Consider the following 19175-nt stretch of genomic DNA (forward strand, 5'->3'; position numbering starts at 1 on the left):
GCGCTCTATTACGGGATACACTCCTAACTCCACCTCTGGCTTCAGAGGGTACTGTGGGATTTTTGGAGCTATCCTACCATCTTTTACTTGTACAACTACCGGAGCTACGTTCGCCATTAATCCAGTGTCCTGTCCATCTTTAGTCCAAAGTGACTCTGGTATCTGGGATGTCATTTCTTCTACTTGGGATGGAGTCCTATTTGTCATAATGGTATGTGACATTAATTTTGATGGGGAGTCTAACATGTCTCGCACTTCCTGAGCGTGATTCTCAGGTATGTCCAAGAATACACCTTCAGGAGTACAATAAATGACGCACCCCATTTTACACAATAAATCTCTTCCCAGGAGATTAGTCGGTGCCGATGCAGCCAGCAAAAAGGAATGCTTGGTATGTAAAGGCCCTACTGTAATCTCGGCTGGTTTGCTAACAGGGTAGTGCTGGACTACTCCCGTTACTCCTATGGCTGGAATTGTCTTACCAGTGGTTCTCATGCCCACTGTCGAATTTATCACTGATTTGGCCGCCCCCGTATCTACAAGAAAGTTTAATGATTTACCAGCTACATTTATTGCAATCTCGGGTTCACTTCCAAGATTTGCAATCAATTTTACTGGCTGGAGATTACAGGTATGGCCACACCCCTATTGGGTATGGTGACCTCCCTGAATCCCGCTGGCAGCAACTACTTGTGAGGGAGTTAGCTGGGAACTACCAGAGGCGTGCCAGTCTCTGTTCGGGGGGTATCTTTTTGTTTCCCCTGTATGTGGCTCATAACTCCGTCTCTGCGGACCTTGCTCCCAATGTCGTGTGTCGTGTCGTTGTCTAGGGGGTTGGTATGATCTTTGCGAATTTTTTCGCTCTACAATCTCGTGCTATGTGTCCCTGTTTATGACAAAAATAACATGTTACCACATTTGACTTACCCACAGGGTTTGGTGATATAAACACAGGCTGTTTTGTGGTCAGGGCCTGTATACTTACTGACATTAACTTATCACCTTGTGACTCCCTGTGTCTGGTGATATTCCGGTCGTGATCAATAGCAGCCTCTCTCAAAGTAGCCACCGACAGACCTCGCCAACATGGTTGTGTGGTCTGTACCCTGGTCTTTAATGCCTCTTTTAAACCATCCATTAGCACAGATACTGCTACTTCTTGATGATTTGCATTGGTCCTAATGTCCTCTATGCCAGTGTACTTTGCCATTTCTAATAATGCCGGTGAAAATAATCAGCAGCTGTTTGTCTCTTTTTGTTTAATGGAAAAAATTCTATTCCATTTGGCCACAGCTGGAAAATACTCTTTTAACTGTAAACTTATTCTTTTTACGTTATCTTTGTTGTACACATCTGTAAGAGGTACATCCTGATCCAATCCACAGTCAGCTAAAAATTGAGCTGCGTCGACATTGGAGGGTAAACAAGCCCTCAGCAATATCTGCCAATCTTTGTTATTGGGCTCTAAAGTGTTTCCTAGGTCTCTGATGTATTTTTGGCTAGCAACTAAGTCTTTTCTAGGATCCGGGAATTCAGAAACTATGGTTCTTAATTCCATTCGGGAAAACGGGCTGTACATGGCAATGTTCCTGATAGGAGTGACTCCTGTAGTGTCCGTTTTCCCATTTGGAACTGCTATTACCCTCACGGGAGCAAGTTTAACAACATCATTCTGTGTAGATTCTACAGTCTGTGGTGAAATGGTTTCAGCATAGTGTATGGTGCCGTACTTACCCGTTGATACGACCTCACCTGTCCCTCCGCTAGGGGGCTTTGTTACTAATCTTATGGGTTGGGCCGTGCCTACTGTCGTTTCTGATATAGTGGCTGCTAGAGAGAGCGCCGATATTGTTGCCGATTCGTCCTCTTGATCACACTCCTGGGGAAAGTTCAAAACAGGGTACAACTTGCACGGGTTAATACTTGCATGGGTTAACTTATTAACATTATCCTTAACATTTATACAGTTGCTAAGTGCCTGTTTGTTACCCCCTGATGCGTCATTCTCCGCAACCAATTTCTCTCCCGATATGTATGGTGGCGGTGGGGCCGTGGCTATCAGTTTCCTGATAGGGCCAGATCCCGCCGCCTGAGCCAATCCTCTCTGTATTTCACCCTCCTGTTGCCATAACTGCAAATAATCATAATGTTTGATTCGTCTCTTTGCTGATTTAATGAGACATATCCTTCTCCTTAAATTTTGCAACACTTCTGGGCTGAAGCTGCCTACTCTTGGGAATTTCTCCCCGTCATGTACAGTCATTTTCTCCCATTCATCACATAAAATTTCTGTGTGTCTTCCGTATTTTTCACACATTACATACCTTGCCGACCCGACTGGTCGGTTTACAGAATCAACCCGAACCGAGGTTGATCGCCCCCTTCCTGAACAACTGGCCCCCATAATTTGCAGGTGTTGCTTGCTCTACCTCTGACCTCTATATCAGGGTGTTCAGCGAACCCTTACAAAAAACCAAAATATTCAAAGATAGGTTGACGGTGAAGTTTACCGAGCACCTCACTCACTCGCCCACGCCGACCAATATGCCCACACACTGATATAGTGCTGGCGTACTCGACCCAGGGCCCCTATTAACCTTAGTTTACTGGAACATGTAGGTATGATCCGAGGAGCATTAACCCTTTCCAGTAAAGGTGGGGTTGTCGGATAATTCCTGAGTGACCAGCGAACTTCCCTTTTTGAAAAAATAAAAAATTACACAAATCACGTTAGAATGTACAAATAGCGTTTGTGACCGGGTTTGTACACAAATGGTACTGGTCAGGTTACTAACTAATGCACACAATTACGTGCGGTACAATCGTTCAGTACATAAGCAACTAATCTTATGTACGGAGCGACCAGTGGAATCGACATTCGGCAGCTGCGAATTCCTTCAGCCTGAGCTTTATTGGCCTATATGGGTGTTGCACCAACCCTTCTTGGTGTTGTGCCTTGTCTCTATAGCGGACTTCTTTGTACCTAGACCTCCTGGTCTGTTATACGACCTCCTGGTCTGCTATACCTCCTGGTCCGCTACACTCTAATGCTCAAATTTTATGTTTAACCAGAGATGCCTCCCTAGCCACCGTGCATGTCACTTACACGTATGTACCTTCACGAGAACTCGATGATTTCTGTGGTTCAATCCCCAAAATTGTAAAAACAAACACTCACTCACCACATATACACTTTTGTTTCTATTTCTATTTCTGTGCAGAAATTTTCTTTAGACCAGATGTGTTGTAAATTTGGAGAAGGATCTGTTAATTTAAATTTCGAATACTAAAATAAACTTGCGCTATTTATCGCCTGTTGCGCTACTTATCGCCTGTTGCGCTATTTATCGCCTGTTGCGCTATTTATCGCCTGTTAAAAATCAACACTATCGGGTGACTTGAGTTACGTGGGCGTACCCAGACGCTCCGTTGCGTAATTTACGCTGCGTGCGTCGGCCTTTGCGTACGCGAGTCTCAGCCCTTTGTTAGAGACACGTGTACACAAAACCAATGTCCACCGTAACACAATGTACACGTTTATCAATGTAGATGATCCTCGATCATCTACTGAACCCCACACCAATCTCTCCTTGTACCTTTAGGTAGAGCTGCGTGTGTGCTTTACACTTTATCCCTTAATATATTACTTTTACACTTACTATGAAATAGCGACAAATCTCTCTTTGCCATTTTATAAATTGATAAAACGTGCTAACAGGAGAGTGATATATGAAAATACACGAAAAAGAAATGCAGATATGCGTGTGTGCGTACGCAAGATAGAAAAAAACAGTTTTAAAAGACACTAGCGTGTTGTTCTTACCTCCGGTTCCGGATTCCCTCAGCACCCTTTACTAAGCGAAGCAGACGCTTATCCCGTCAGCACTGCGAAGAATATGATCTCCCGCCCTTTGCTGATGGATAATGTCTGCTGAAATTACCTAGCAGAGATATGTGAAGGACAGGACGAGCCGCCAATTGATAAAGCTAAATATTTATCTTATATAAAACCCTTTATGAGGTCTAAGAACACTGTACGCTATTTATGTATGGAGTACCGTAAGGGTACGCACGTTGCGTAACAATCGCTTAGCCGTAGTCGAGACGCTCAAGCGTCACGTTCGCTCACGGCCAAGAGATCACAGGCAGGCACGCTATTGGCTGCTGACTAACGTAATGGTTCGCTATAGCGTAGCGGACGCTCGGGACCACGAGGAGATCACCAGCGGCGCAGACGCTCACAATGTTAAACCTTTATATCTAAACCATAAACAATGTAATATGCAGTAAAACCCTAGTGTAGAGATAGGGTGTAGATGCAACACAGTGTAACCTTATTAACTTAAAAGCTGTTCGAGCGTCACCGACGCTCTGAGAATACTTAACACTATAAGAAATACACAGATACCGTGCTTTAGGGTCTAACGCCTTATATGAATGTTATTACTTGCAAAAGAATAATACAATACAAGTCACACACTACAATATAACATAGACTAACTAACCAGATAACTACACAGGAAATACAATATAATACAATTACGTTTGCAGGAAAATTAAGAGAGAAAGGGGAGAAGAGAGAGAGAGAGAAATGGCCCACAATAACAAGAAATACAATATGATTGCGGAGAAAAACTTACGCACAAAGGGGAACGATCGCATGCGCCTCTGGACATCCAGCTCCCGATTATCAGCAATGAGAACCGTTGAAGAGTGAGAGCTGGATGTGATCGGCTTGTCTATTTATGCCCCACACACAATACAATTCAATGGTCCCTACAATCTCATTGTTCATTGGACACAGGAATTCCTCCTCGCATTATAACAAAAGGTCATAGGTTGATTCATACAGGTGGGCTGTGACAATTTCCAACTGCTCAGGTGGGTGGGAAACTAGGTTTCCCGCCGCATGGATAAGTAAGTGCAAATAATAGTAAATGGACATAAACTTCTTATGTCCATAACTATTCGCACGAGCGATTAATTCGCTTCAAACCAACACCGGAATATTGCTAATTAAATACTCTTCCGATGGATACTAAACACCACTGTATTACTCCTGTCTGACCCTTCGTATCAAACAAAGAGGGATTTCCCTGTCCATGAACATTCTACATTAACCAAACTTTCAGATTCTATCAAAGGGACCATAATCTACAAAATACATTATATGGTGAAAATATGTAACGAAAGAGTCGCCCGCTAGACGCATACAATCTCTACCGTAAATGCGCATACCGTGCGCCTGCGGGTGCCCGCAACAGCGAGTATGCGCACGCACGGGAGAGCGCACGCATGCGCAGCAGGGACACATGTGAGGTGCAAATATGGCAGTGTGCATCGTGATATTTTTCTGACTTTGACAGTATCTTAGCCGATCCTGCCCCCCGGGAGGCTGGCGAGTTGATCGCCTACGATCACCTCCGACATGAGATCGTTCTAGTGTATGGGGCCCTTTAGGCTGAGAAATATAAGCAGCAGAGATAAAAGTAGATCTGGCGGCTGGGAAAGTTCTGCAGGCATTTTCCCAAGACGGAGCGTTAGCCCTCTGTACAATAATAGAAGTCGCACCTTGTGCTTGTAGAATGGTGACATTTACCTTGTACATATCCACTCCAGTACATCAAGGCGTCGGACAGAGGGGGTGCATAACAGCTCATGAATGCTTTGTGGCTCAGTTATATAAACTCCCTCCAGAGACGGACATGACAGCTTCTGTAAGAGCAGAAAGGGACATGCTAACAGCAGGCTAATGGTGCTGATGAGAGAGCATGAGACAAACATGGCTGCTGTAGGGGGTAGGGCACGCCTATGTAATATTAGATGTCCCCAAGGAGTGCCCGTAAAGTAAAATGGGACAAGGCCAAACAAAGTCTGAGGTAACCTCTAATATCCACAATAAGTCACAATGGAGTATGTAATATTACTTTACTCATATATACATAATTTGTTTTTATCCTTTAAGAACTACCAAAGTAAAGACCCAAGAGCGACATCGTCTAGTGTTTCCCCTCCCAGGCCGGGTGGTCATACAGACTGAGCGATATGATTATTCAGTGACGTCACGCAGCGGCCGGCTGTGCATGCAGCTCCTGGATAACAGTCCAGATAGAGCATGCATGAACAGTCGACAGCGACAATCGTTGCCGACCCGCGGGGCCACCCATCGATCGACACTGGTGGCATACAGACTTGCTGAAAAAATGAGCGACGGCGCTCAGGAAAGGGGAAAATGAGCGACGGCGCTCATTTTCTCGGCAAGTGTGTATGGGCCTTAAGAAATGAAGTTAAAGGAGGATCATTAAAATCTATCAACAATAGTACACAGGGTTGAAATTTGGGGTTCTCAGCTACCCAAGGGTGCTTAATTTAAAGAAGCATGGAACATAGAAAACAATAGGATTTTAATACCTACCGGTAAATCCTTTTCTCCTAGTCCGTAGAGGATGCTGGGGACTCCAAAAGGACCATGGGGTATAGACGGGATCCGCAGGAGACATGAGCACACTAAAAGACTTTGACTGGGTGTGCACTGGCTCCTCCCTCTATGCCCCTCCTCCAGACCTCAGTTATAGGAACTGTGCCCAGGGGAGACGGACAATTCGAGGAAAAGGATTTTTGTTAAACTAAGGGTGATATACAGTACATACCAGCTCACACCACAAACATACCGTACAACTGGATTAGCAGGAATACCAGAGAACAGTATGAACGAAAACCAGCAACAAGCTGAACATAACCGATACACAACCGTCGTGTAACCGAAAACAACAACCAACAATACAACTGCAAGTAACAGTACGCACTGGGATGGGCGCCCAGCATCCTCTACGGACTAGAAGAAAAGGATTTACCGGTAGGTATTAAAATCCTATTTTCTCTTACGTCCTAGTGGATGCTGGGGACTCCAAAAGGACCATGGTGTTTATACCAAAGCTCCAGACCGGGCGGGAAAGTGCGGACGACTCTGCAGCACCGACTGAGCAAACATGAGGTCCTCATCAGCCAGGGTATCAAACCTGTAGAACTTAGCAAAAGTGTTTGAACCTGACCACGTAGCTGCTCGGCAAAGCTGAAGTGCCGAGACCCCTCGGGCAGCCGCCCAAGACGAGCCCACCTTTCTGGTAGAATGGGCCTTCACTGACTTCGGCAACGGTAATCCAGCCGTAGAATGAGCGTGCTGAAACGTATTACAAATCCAGCGTGCAATAGTCTGCTTGGAAGCAGGATTTACAATCTTGTTGGAAGCATACAGGACAAACAGAGCCTCTGTTTTCCTCACAAGAGCCGTTCTGGCGATATAAATTTTTAAAGCTCTTACGACATCAAGAGATTTTGGCACCGCCACAGCATCCGTAGCCACAGGTACCACAGTAGGTTGATTTATGTGAAACGAAGAAACCACCTTCGGCAGAAATTGTTGACGAGTCCTCAAATCCGCTCTATCCACATGAAAAATAAAATATGGGCTCTTGTGAGACAAAGCCGCCAATTCAGACACTCGTCTGGCAGACGCCAAGGCCAAAAGCATGACCACTTTCCAAGTTAGAAACTTTAACTCAACCTTTCTCAAAGGTTCAAACCAGTGAGACATGAGAAATTGTAACACCACTTCAAGATCCCACGGGTGGCACAAACGGAGGATGGATATGCAGCACTCCCTTCACGAAAGTCTGAACTTCAGGAAGGGCGGCCAATTCTTTTTGAAAGAAAATAGAAAGCCGAAATCTGCACCTTGATGGAACCCAATTTCAGGCCCGCATCCACGCCTGCCTGCAAAAAATGGAGGAAACGACCCAAGTAAAACTCCTCCGCAGGAGCTGTTTTGGCTTCACACCATGACACATATTTTCTCCAAATACGGTGATAATGCTTCGCCGTGACCTCCTTTCTAGCCTTAAGGAGAGTGGTGATGACTTCCCCAGGAATACCCTTTCGAGCTAGGATTTGGCGGTCAACTTCCACGCCGTCAAACGCAGCCATGGTAAGTCTTGAAATACGTATGGCCCCTGCAGCAACAGGTCCTCTCTGAGAGGAAGCGGCCAAGGATCTTCTATGAGCAATTCCTGAAGATCCGGATACCAGGCCCTCCGTGGCCAATCTGGAACGACGAGTACCACTGGAACCCTTGTTCGTCTTATGATTCTCAACACTTTTGGAATGAGAGGAAGTGGAGGGAACACATATACCGACTGAAACACCCACGGAGTTACCAGGGCGTCCACTGCACTGGCTTGAGTGTCCCTCGACCTGGAACAATATCTCGGAAGCTTCTTGTTGAGGCGAGACACCATCATGTCTATTTGAGGAATTCCCCAACGCCTTGTCACTTCTGCAAATACCTCTTGATGAAGAGCCCACTCTCCTGGATGGAGATCGTGTCTACTGAGGAAGTCTGCTTCCCAGTTGTCCACGCCCGGAAGGAAGACTGCTGACAGATCGCTCACGTGCTTTTCCGCCCAGCGGAGAACCCTTGTGGCCTCCGCCATTGCCGCTCTGCTCTTTATTCCGCCCTGGCGGTTTACGTACGCTACCGCTGTTACGTTGTCCGACTGAATCAGGACAGGTAGACCTCGAAGAAGGTGTTCCGCTTGCAGAAGGCCGTTGTAAATGGCTCTTAACTCCAGAACGTTTATGTGGAGACAAGTTTCCTGGCTTGACCATTTTCCCTGGAAACTTCTTCCTTGTGTGACTGCACCCCAGCCTCGGAGACTTGCATCTGTGGTCAGCAGGACCCAATCCTGGATTCCGAACCTGCGTCCCTCTAGAAGGTGAGAACTTTGCAGCCACCACAGGAGAGAAATTCTGGTCCTGGAAGATAGACATATTTTCCAGTGCATGTGCAGGTGAGACCCGGACCATTTGTTCAGCAGGTCCCACTGAAACACCCGGGCATGAAACCTGCCAAACGGAATGGCTTTGTAAGCCGCAACCATCTTCCCTAGCACTCGAGTGCATTGATGAATCAACACTCTTGACGGTTTCAGAATCTCCTTGACCATGGTCTGGATTTCCAGAGCCTTTTCCGCCGGAAGAAACACTCTCTGTAGTTCCTTGTCTAGGATCATGCCCAAGAAGGGCAGCCGAGTTGTCGGGATCAACTGAGACTTTGACAAATTTAGAATCCAACCATGATGTTGCAGAACCGTCAGGGAGAGTTCCACATTTCTTAGCAACTGCTCAATTTGATCTCGCCTTTATCAGGAGATCGTCCAAGTACGGGATAATTGTGAACCCTGCTTGTGTAGGATTACCATCATTTCCGCCATCACTTTGGTGAAGACCCTCGGGGCCGTGGAAAGCCCAAACGGCAACGACTGAAATTGGCAATGAGAATCCTGCACCGCAAATCTCAGGAAAGCCTGATGAGGAGGATATATCGGGACGTGTAAGTAGGCATCTTTTATGTCAACTGACGCCATAAAATCACAGCTCGAAGAGATTCTATCTTGAACTTGAAAGTTTTCAAGTACGGATTGAGGGATTTTAGGTTCAGGATCGGTCTGACCGAGCCGTCCGGCTTCGGCACGATAAAGAGGCTCGAATAGAACCCTTCCCCCCGTTGGGACGGGGGAACCGGAACTGTGACCCTCTGTTGACACAGCTTTTGTATCGCAGCAATTACTACTTCCCTTTCTGGAATAGAAACTGGCAAGGCTGACTTGAAAAATCTGCGGGGGGGGGGGGGGGGGGGGCGGCATCTCCTGAAACTCCAGTTTGTACCCTTGGGACACTATGTCTAGGACCCAAGGATCTAGGCCCGATTGAAACCAGACCTGACTGAAGATTCGGAGACGGGCCCCCACCGGCACGGACTCCCGTAGGGGAGCCCCAGCGTCATGCGGTGGACTTGGTAGAGGCGGGGGAGGACTTTTGGTCCTGGGCGCCAGACACAGCAGGCGACCTTTTTCCCCTTCCTCTACCTTTTGAAGCAAGCCCCTTCCTTTTTTGTATTAGGCCGAAAGGACTGCATCTGATAATGGGGCGCCTTTTTCTATTCTGCGGGAACATAAGGAAGAAAAGATGACTTACCCGCAGTAGCAGTAGACACCAGGTCAGCAAGGCCGTCACCGAACAAGACACTACCTTTAAAAGGGAGAGCTTCCATAGCTTTCTTGGAGTCGGCATCAGCATTCCATTGATGATTCCACAGCGCCCTCCTGGCCGAGACCGCCATAGCATTGGCTCTTGATCCCAAGAGGCCAATATCCCTAGCCGCATCCTTTAGGTAAGCTGCAGCGTCCCTGATATAACCAAGAGTCAAAAGAATGTTATCCTTATCAAGGGTATCCATGTCAGATGCCAAATTATCAGCCCACTTAGCAATAGCACTAATCACCCACGCCGACGCCACGCAGGCCTGAGGAATGCACCCGTAGTGACATAAATGGCTTTTAATGTCGTTTCCTGCTTGCGATCCGCAGGATCCTTGAGAGCAGCAGTGTCAGGAGACGGAAGGGCCGCCTTTTTGGACAGAGCCTTGTCCACATAGGGAGAAATGGGAGTCGTCTCCCAGTCGTCAGAGGGGAAAGGATATGCCATAAAACTTCTCTTGGGAATCTGCCACCTTTTGTCAGGCGACTCCCAAGCTTTTTCACAAAGAGCGTTCAGTTCATGAGAGGGGGTAAACTTCACCTCAGGCTTTTTCCCTTTAAATAAACAAACCCTTGTATCTGGAACAGGAGGTTCCTCAGAAATATGTAAAACATCTTTAATAGCCACAATCATGTACTGAATACTCTTTACCAATTTTGGATGTAAAGTGGCTTCACTAAAGTCGACACTGGAATCAGAGTCCGTGTCGGTATCCGTATCTACCGTCTGGGTAAAGGAACGTTTCTGTGACCCTGAGGGGGCCTGTACCTGAGCAAAGGCGTCTTCCATGGATTTTCTCCACGTTTGTGTCCGAGAATCAGATCTGTCCAGCCTCTTAGATAATAACGCCACATTTGCATTCAGTGTACTCAACATATTCACCCAATCAGCAGTCGACAAAACCACTCCCAAATCCTTCTCTGCGCCCCCAGTAACTTCCTCCGGGGAGGAGCATTCAGCCTCAGACATGTCGACACACAGTACCGACACACACACACTCTCACACTGGCCAAAGGGTACAGACCCACAGGGAAGCCTGTAGAGAGAACACAGAGGGAGTATGCCAGCTCACACCCCAGCGCCCATATACTACTAAAAAATAATATATGATGTCTATATATATAGCACCAATTGCCTGTGCCCGTTACTGAAGTCTTCTGCCGTCACTGAAGTCTTCTGCCTTCTGCATACTCAACCGGCTTCTGGCTTCTGTGAGGGGGGTGACGGCGCGGCTCCGGGAACAAGCAGCTAGGCGCACCAAGTGATCGAACCCTCTGGAGCTAATGGTGTCCAGTAGCCTAAGAAGCAGAGCCCTTAACTCAGCAGAAGTAGGTCTGACTTCTCTCCCCTCAGTCCCACGATGCAGGGAGCCTGTAGCCAGCAGGTCTCCCTGAAAATAAAAAACCTAACATAAAGTCTTTTCCAGAGAAACTCAGTAGAGCTCCCCTAGTGCGTGTCCAGTCACTCCTGGGCACAGAATCTAACTGAGGTCTGGAGGAGGGGCATAGAGGGAGGAGCCAGTTCACACCCATTCAAAGTCTTATAGTGTGCCCATGTCTCCTGCAGATCCTGTCTATACCCCATGGTCCTTTTGGAGTCCCCAACATCCTCTAGGACGTAAGAGAAATAAGCAGTTAATAATTACTACCGGACAAATTAAGTATTCTAGAGAGAATTATAGAAATACATTTTCTTGAAATACTCCCTAGTGAGCAGAGTAGCGAGCGGAACAAGGAAACGCCTTAGGGGGTCATTCCAAGTTGTTCGCTCGTTGCCGATTTTCGCAACGGAGAGATTAAGGTAAAAATGCGCATGCGCATGGTACGCAGTGCGCATGCGCTAAGTATTTTAGCACAAAACTTAGTAGATTTACTCACGTCCGAACGAAGAATTTTCATCGTTGAAGTGATCGGAGTGTGATTGACAGGAAGTGGGTGTTTCTGAGCGGAAACTGACCATTTTCTGGGAGTGTGCGAAAAAACGCAGGCGTGCCAGGATAAAACGCGGGAGTGTCTGGAGGAACGGGGGAGTGGGTGGCCGAACGCAGGGCGTGTTTGTGACGTCAAACCAGGAACGAAACGGGCCGAGCTGATCGCAGTGTAGGAGTAAGTCTCGAGCTACTCAGAAACTGCTAAGAATTTTCTATTCGCAATTCTGCTAATCTTTCGTTCGCAATTCTGCTAAGCTAAGATACACTCCCAGGGGGCGGCGGCTTAGCGTGTGCAATGCTGCTAAAATCTGCTAGCGAGCGAACAACTCGGAATGACCCCCATAATGTGATACCTCCTTCCCCGCTGTCTTTGCGACTTCCAACAATGTATGGAAAAATAAGATTTTACTTACCGATAAATCTATTTCTCGTAGTCCGTAGTGGATGCTGGGAACTCCGTAAGGACCATGGGGAATAGCGGCTCCGCAGGAGACTGGGCACATCTAAAGAAAGCTTTAGGACTACCTGGTGTGCACTGGCTCCTCCCCCTATGACCCTCCTCCAAGCCTCAGTTAGGATACTGTGCCCGGACGAGCGTACATAATAAGGAAGGATATTGAATCCCGGGTAAGACTCATACCAGCCACACCAATCACACCGTACAACTTGTGATCTGAACCCAGTTAACAGTATGATAACAATGAAGGAGCCTCTGAAAAAATGGCTCACAACAACAATAACCCGATTTAGTTAACAATAACTATGTACAAGTATTGCAGACAATCCGCACTTGGGATGGGCGCCCAGCATCCACTACGGACTACGAGAAATAGATTTATCGGTAAGTAAAATCTTATTTTCTCTGACGTCCTAGTGGATGCTGGGAACTCCGTAAGGACCATGGGGATTATACCAAAGCTCCCAAACGGGCGGGAGAGTGCGGATGACTCTGCAGCACCGAATGAGAGAACTCCAGGTCCTCCTCAGCCAGGGTATCAAATTTGTAGAATTTAGCAAACGTGTTTGCCCCTGACCAAATAGCTGCTCGGCAAAGTTGTAAAGCCGAGACCCCTCGGGCAGCCGCCCAAGATGAGCCCACTTTCCTTGTGGAATGGGCTTTTACAGATTTTGGCTGTGGCAGGCCTGCCACAGAATGTGCAAGCTGAATTGTACTACAAATCCAACGAGCAATAGTCTGCTTAGAAGCAGGAGCACCCAGCTTGTTGGGTGCATACAGGATAAACAGCGAGTCAGATTTTCTGACTCCAGCCGTCCTGGAAACATATATTTTCAGGGCCCTGACAACGTCAAGTAACTTGGAGTCCTCCAAGTCCCTAGTAGCCGCAGGCACCACAACAGGTTGGTTCATGTGAAAAGCAGAAACCACCTTAGGGAGAAATTGAGGACGAGTCCTCAATTCTGCCCTGTTTGAATGAAAAATTAAGTAAGGGCTTTTATATGATAAAAGCTGCCAATTCTGACACACGCCTGGTTGAAGCCAGGGCTAACAGCATCGTCACCTTCCATGTGAGATGATATTTTAAGTCCACAGTGGTGAGTGGTTCAACCAATGTGACTTAAGGAACCTCAAAACAACATTGAGATCCCAAGGTGCCACTGGAGGCACAAAAGGAGGTTGTATATGCAGTACCCCTTTTACAAATGTCTGAACTTCAGGTACTGAAGCCAGTTCTTTCTGGAAGAAAATCGACAGGGCCGAAATTTGAACCTTAATGGACCCTAATTTTAGGCCCATAGACAGTCCTGTCTGCAGGAAATGGAGGAAACGACCTAGTTGAAATTCCTCTGTAGGGGCCTTCTTGGCCTCACATCACGCAACATATTTTCGCCAAATGCGGTGATAATGTTTTGCGCTTACATCCTTCCTGGCTTTGACCAGGGTAGGGATGACTTCATCCGGAATGCCTTTTTCCTTCAGGATCCGGCGTTCAACCGCCATGCCGTCAAACGCAGCCGCGGTAAGTCTTGGAACAGACAAGGCCCCTGCTGGAGCAGGTCCTTTCTTAGAGGTAGAGGCCACGGGTCTTCCGTGAGCATCTCTTGAAGTTCCGGGTACCAAGTCCTTCTTGGCCAATCCGGAACCACGAGTATCGTTCTTACTCCTCTCCTTCTTATGATTCTCAGTACTTTTGGTATGAGAGGCAGAGGAGGGAACACATACACTGACTGGTACACCCACGGTGTCACCAGAGCGTCCACCGCTATTGCCTGAGGGTCCCTTGACCTTGCGCAATATCTGTCCATTTTCTTGTTAAGACGGGACGCCATCATGTCCACCTTTGGTTTTTCCCAACGGTTTACAATCAGTTAGAAGACTTCTGGGTGAAGTCCCCACTCCCCCGGGTGGAGGTCGTGTCTGCTGAGGAAGTCTGCTTCCCAGTTGTCCACTCCCGGAATGAACACTGCTGACAGTGCTATCACATGATTTTCCGCCCAGCAGAGAATCCTTGCAGCTTCTGCCATTGCCCTCCTGCTTCTTGTGCCGCCCTGTCTGTTTACGTGGGCGACAGCCGTGATGTTGTCCGACTGGATCAATACCGGTTGACCCTGAAGCAGAGGTTTTGCTTGACTTAGGGCATTGTAAATGGCCCTTAGTTCCAGGATATTTTTGTCTCCAGGCTTGACCATAAGCCCTGGATATTTCTTCCCTGTGTGACTGCTCCCCAGCCTCGCAGGCTGGCATCCGTGGTCACCAGGACCCAGTCCTGAATGCCGAATCTGCGGCCCTCTAGAAGATGAGCACTCTGCAACCACCACAGGAGGGACACCCTTGTCCTTGGTGACAGGGTTATCCGCTGATGCATCTGAAGATGCGACCCGGACCATTTGTCCAGTAGGTTCCACTGGAAAGTTCTTGTGTGGAATCTGCCGAATGGGATTGCTTCGTAGGAAGCCACCATTTTTACCCAGAACCCTTGTGCATTGATGCACTGAAACTTGGTTCGGTTTTAGGAGGTTCCTGACTAGCTCGGATAACTCCCTGGCTTTCTCCTCCGGGAGAAACACCTTCTTTCTGGACTGTGTCCAGTATCATCCCTAGGAACAGAAGACAAGTCGTCGGAACCAGCTGCGATTTTGGAATATTGAGAATCCACTCGTGCTGCCGCAACACTACCTGCGATAGTGCTACACCGACCTCCAACTGTTCTCTGGATCTTACCCTTATCAGGGAATCGTCCAAGTAAAGGATAACTAAAATTCCCTTCCTTCAAAGGAATATCATCATTTCGGTCATTACTTCAGTAAAGACCCGGGGTGCCGTGGACCATCCCTACGGCAGCGTCTGAACTGATAGCGACAGTTCTGTACCATAACCTGAGATACCTTTGGTGAGAAGGGTAAATTTTGACATGAAGGTAAAGCATCCTTGATGTCCCGAGACATCCTGTAGTCCCCTTCTTCCAGGTTTGCAATCACTACTCTGAGTGACTCAATTTTGAATTTGAACCTCTGTATGTAAGTGTTCAAAGATTTTAGATTTTAAAATCGGTCTCACCGAGCCGTCTGGCTTCGGTACCACAATAGTGTGGAATAATACCCCGTTCCCTGTTGCAGGAGGGGTACCTTAATTATCACCTGCTGGGAATACAGCTTGTGAATGGCTTCCAAAACTGCCTCCCTGACAGCGGGAGACGTCGGTAAAACAGACTTTTTGGAAACGGCGAGGGGAATACGTCTCGAATTCCAATTTGTACCCCTGAAATATTACCTGAAGGATCCAGGGGTCTACTTGCGAGTGAGCCCACTGCGCACTGAAATTCACTGAGAACGGGCCCCCACCGTGCCTGAACTTGTAAAGCCCTAGCGTCATACTGAGGGCTTGGCATCGGCGGAAAAGGGTTTCTGTTCCTGGGAACTGGCTGATCTCTGCAGCCATTTTCCTCTCCCTCTGTCACGAGCAGAAAAGAGGAACCCTTTTGTCCGCTTGCCAACCAGGACTGCGCCTGATAATACGGCGTCTTATTTTGAGAGGCGACCTAGGGTACATCCCCTTTTTTAAGGCAATTCCAAATGCCGTTTGGAATCCCTGACCACTTTACTGGTAGATACAAAGCACTTATACTTGATGCCAGTCGGCAAATATTCCGCTGTGCATCATGCATATATAGAAAAGCATCTTTTAATTGCTCTATAGGCAATAATATACTGTCCTTATCTAGGATATCAATATTTCCAGTCAGGGAATCCGACCACGCCACCCAGCACTGCACATCCAGGCTGAGGCGATTGCTGGTCGCAGTATAACACCAGTATGTGTGTAAATACATTTTAGGATACCCTCCTGCTTTATCAGCAGGATCCTTAAGGGCGGCCATCTCAAGAGAGGGTAGAGCCCTTGTTCTTACAATCGTGTGAGCGCCTTATCCCCTGTAGGGGGTGTTTCCCAACGCACCCTAACCACTGGCGGGAAAAGGTATACTGCCAATAACTTTTTAGAATTATCAATTGTTATCGGAGGAAAACCCACGCATCATCACACACCTCATTTTATTTTTCAGATTCAGGAAAACTATAGGAAGTTTTTCCTCACCAAACATAATACCCCTTTTTTGGTGGTATTCATATTATCAGAAAAGTGTAAACATTTTCCATTGCCTCAATCATGCAATGTGTGGCCCTATTGGAAATCACGGTTGTCTCTTCACGTCGACACAGGAGCCAGTATCCGTGTCGGCGTCTGTATCTGAGGTAACGGGCGCTTTAGAGCCCCTGTATGAGACATCTGGACATGCACAAGCTGAGTAGCCGGCTGTCTCATGTCAACCACTGTCTTTTATACAAAGCTGACACTGTCACGCAATTTCAACAGTACATCCACTCAGGTGTCGACCCCCTAGGGGGTGACAACACTATTACAGACACTCTACTCCGTCTCCACATCATTTTTCTCCTCATACATGTCGACACAAAAGTACCGACACACAGCACACACACAGGGAATGCTCTGATAGAGGACAGGACCCACTAGCCCTTTGGGGAGACAGAGGGAGAGTTTGCCAGCACACACCAGAGCGCTATATATATACAGGGATAACCTTATATAAGTGTTTTTCCCTTTATAGCTGCTGTATTGTTTATACTGCGCCTAATTTGTGCCCCCCTCTCTTTTTTAACCCCTTTCTGTAGTGTAGTGACTGCAGGGGAGAGCCAGGGAGCTTCCCTCCAACTGAGCTGTGAGGGAAAATGGCGCCAGTGTGCTGAGGAGATAAGGACGCCGAGAAAGGGGCGGAGCCTATCATCCGTTTTTCTATATGTTTTGGCAGGGGTTAAATGCATCCATATAGCCCAGGAGTTATATGTGATGCATTTATTTTAGCCATATAAGGTTTTATCGATTTATTGCGTCTCAGGGCGCTGCCCCCCCAGCGCCCTGCACCCTCAGTGACCGGAGTGTGAAGTGTGCTGAGAGCAATGGCGCACAGCTGCGGTGCTGTGCGCTACCTTATCTGAAGACAGGATCGTCTTCTGCCGCCGATTTCACCGGACCTCTTCGCTCTTCTGGCTCTGTAAGGGGGCCGGCGGCGCGGCTCCGGGACCCATCCAGGCTGAACCTGTGATCGTCCCTCTGGAGCTAATGTCCAGTAGCCTAAGAAACCCGATCCACTCTGCACGCAGGTGAGTCCGTTTCTTCTCCCCTTAGTCCCACGATGCAGTGAGCCTGTTGCCAGCAGGTCTCACTGAAAATAATAAACCTAAACTAAAACTTTCACAAAGAGCTCAGGAGAGCCCCTAGTGTGCACCCTTCTCGTCGGGCACAGAAATCTAACTGAGGCTTGGAGGAGGGTCATAGGGGGAGGAGCCAGTGCACACCAGCTAGTCCTAAAGCTTTCTTTAGATGTGCCCAGTCTCCTGCGGAGCCGCTATTCCCCATGGTCCTTACGGAGTTCCCAGCATCCACTAGGACGTCAGAGAAATGAGGGAACGTACTGTATAGCAGAGCTGGAACATCCACTACAGCGACAAAATATCACATCCTGTCTGACATAGTGTCCCCGTTACACCAGTATAATCAAGAAACTGTGGTGTTCCAAACTGCAAAAATAACAGCACACTGTTGTCAGTGCCCGCCATGTGAACCACAGAAAAGTATATATGAAATAGTCTTCCACCCCACGACTACCGACACTGCTGCTCCTGGTGCCGACTTGCCAGTTTGTAAAAGCAACTGCTGTCCGAGTGTTGAAAAAAAGATGCCGAGTTGTTTGTGTCTAGGGAAGCCAATCCCGGGATTCCCGGGATACCCAGGATTGGCTTTTAAGTGTGTGGCCGCCCCCTCGCCCCGCACACATTACTAACCGTATAGTGTTCACTCTAGCTGACGGGCAGGGCACCGGTCCGTGAGGGGCAAAAGCGCTAGCGCGTGCCAAAAAGGTGCGTGGCCATGCAAATAGGGGGAGTGGCCAACTATACGTAATACAAGTGGCCGGTTCAGCCCACAGAGACGGGGGCGTGGGCGGCCGGCGGCGTCATTGTTGGGGGCGTGCCCAGCACCTACGGAGGTGCTGGGCTTCCCCCAAGCTCTCTCACAGCGTGAATGGATGCCGCGCGCGGCATCTTTACATACTGAGAGGGCAGAAAGCGGCCGGCTGTTTTAGCAGGGCGCCGCAGAAAGGGCAGGGTGGGTTTTGCCCTTAAAAAAAACGGGCAGGGCGCGGCGCCCTGCTAAAACAGCCTAGCGTGAACACTACGTATACAGAGGGCAAGCGGGTAGGGATCTCTTCCTGCACTCCTTCAGTGCTCGGCTGACGGCGTGACCTCATGCTGCGCCGGGGGAGCCGGAAGGAGGAAGCCGGGCAGCGTCTGAGCGTCCTGTGGACGCTCAGCGCTGATCCTTCCAATCCCGGGATTGAATCCCGGCCATTTTTGGCCCTAAATCCCGGGATCCCGCCGATCCTGATCCCGGGATTGGCCACCATATTTGTGTCATCAAACAAGCTGAAAGATCCGCATCACGTGCCAGACTGCCCTCATCTCCAAGAGGTTTCCGTGCTGCTGCCGCATTTCCCTTTGGATCCACAATCCCTGCACCACTTCTGTAAGTAGACAAACGCACCAACATCTCTGGAATCTGTTGTGAGCTCAATGCAGTTCAGTTCTCATCGCAATACACCCCGATCTACAGACAACG

General features: G+C 48.1%; 1 protein-coding gene across 1 annotated transcript in view; it reads right to left on the minus strand.

Moving 5' to 3' along the window:
- Positions 1-19175, minus strand: part of LOC134949743 (HAUS augmin-like complex subunit 7) — a 118617-nt gene that overhangs the window by 97584 nt on the left and 1858 nt on the right. Inside the window, exon 2 of the mRNA XM_063938490.1 lies at positions 5600-5715. Within this exon, the coding sequence (XP_063794560.1) occupies positions 5600-5715 (116 nt within the window). The remainder of the gene's footprint in view (positions 1-5599; positions 5716-19175) is intronic.

Source organism: Pseudophryne corroboree, chromosome 8, assembly GCF_028390025.1.
Source record: "Pseudophryne corroboree isolate aPseCor3 chromosome 8, aPseCor3.hap2, whole genome shotgun sequence".
In the NCBI taxonomy this organism is placed as follows: Eukaryota; Metazoa; Chordata; class Amphibia; order Anura; family Myobatrachidae; genus Pseudophryne; species Pseudophryne corroboree.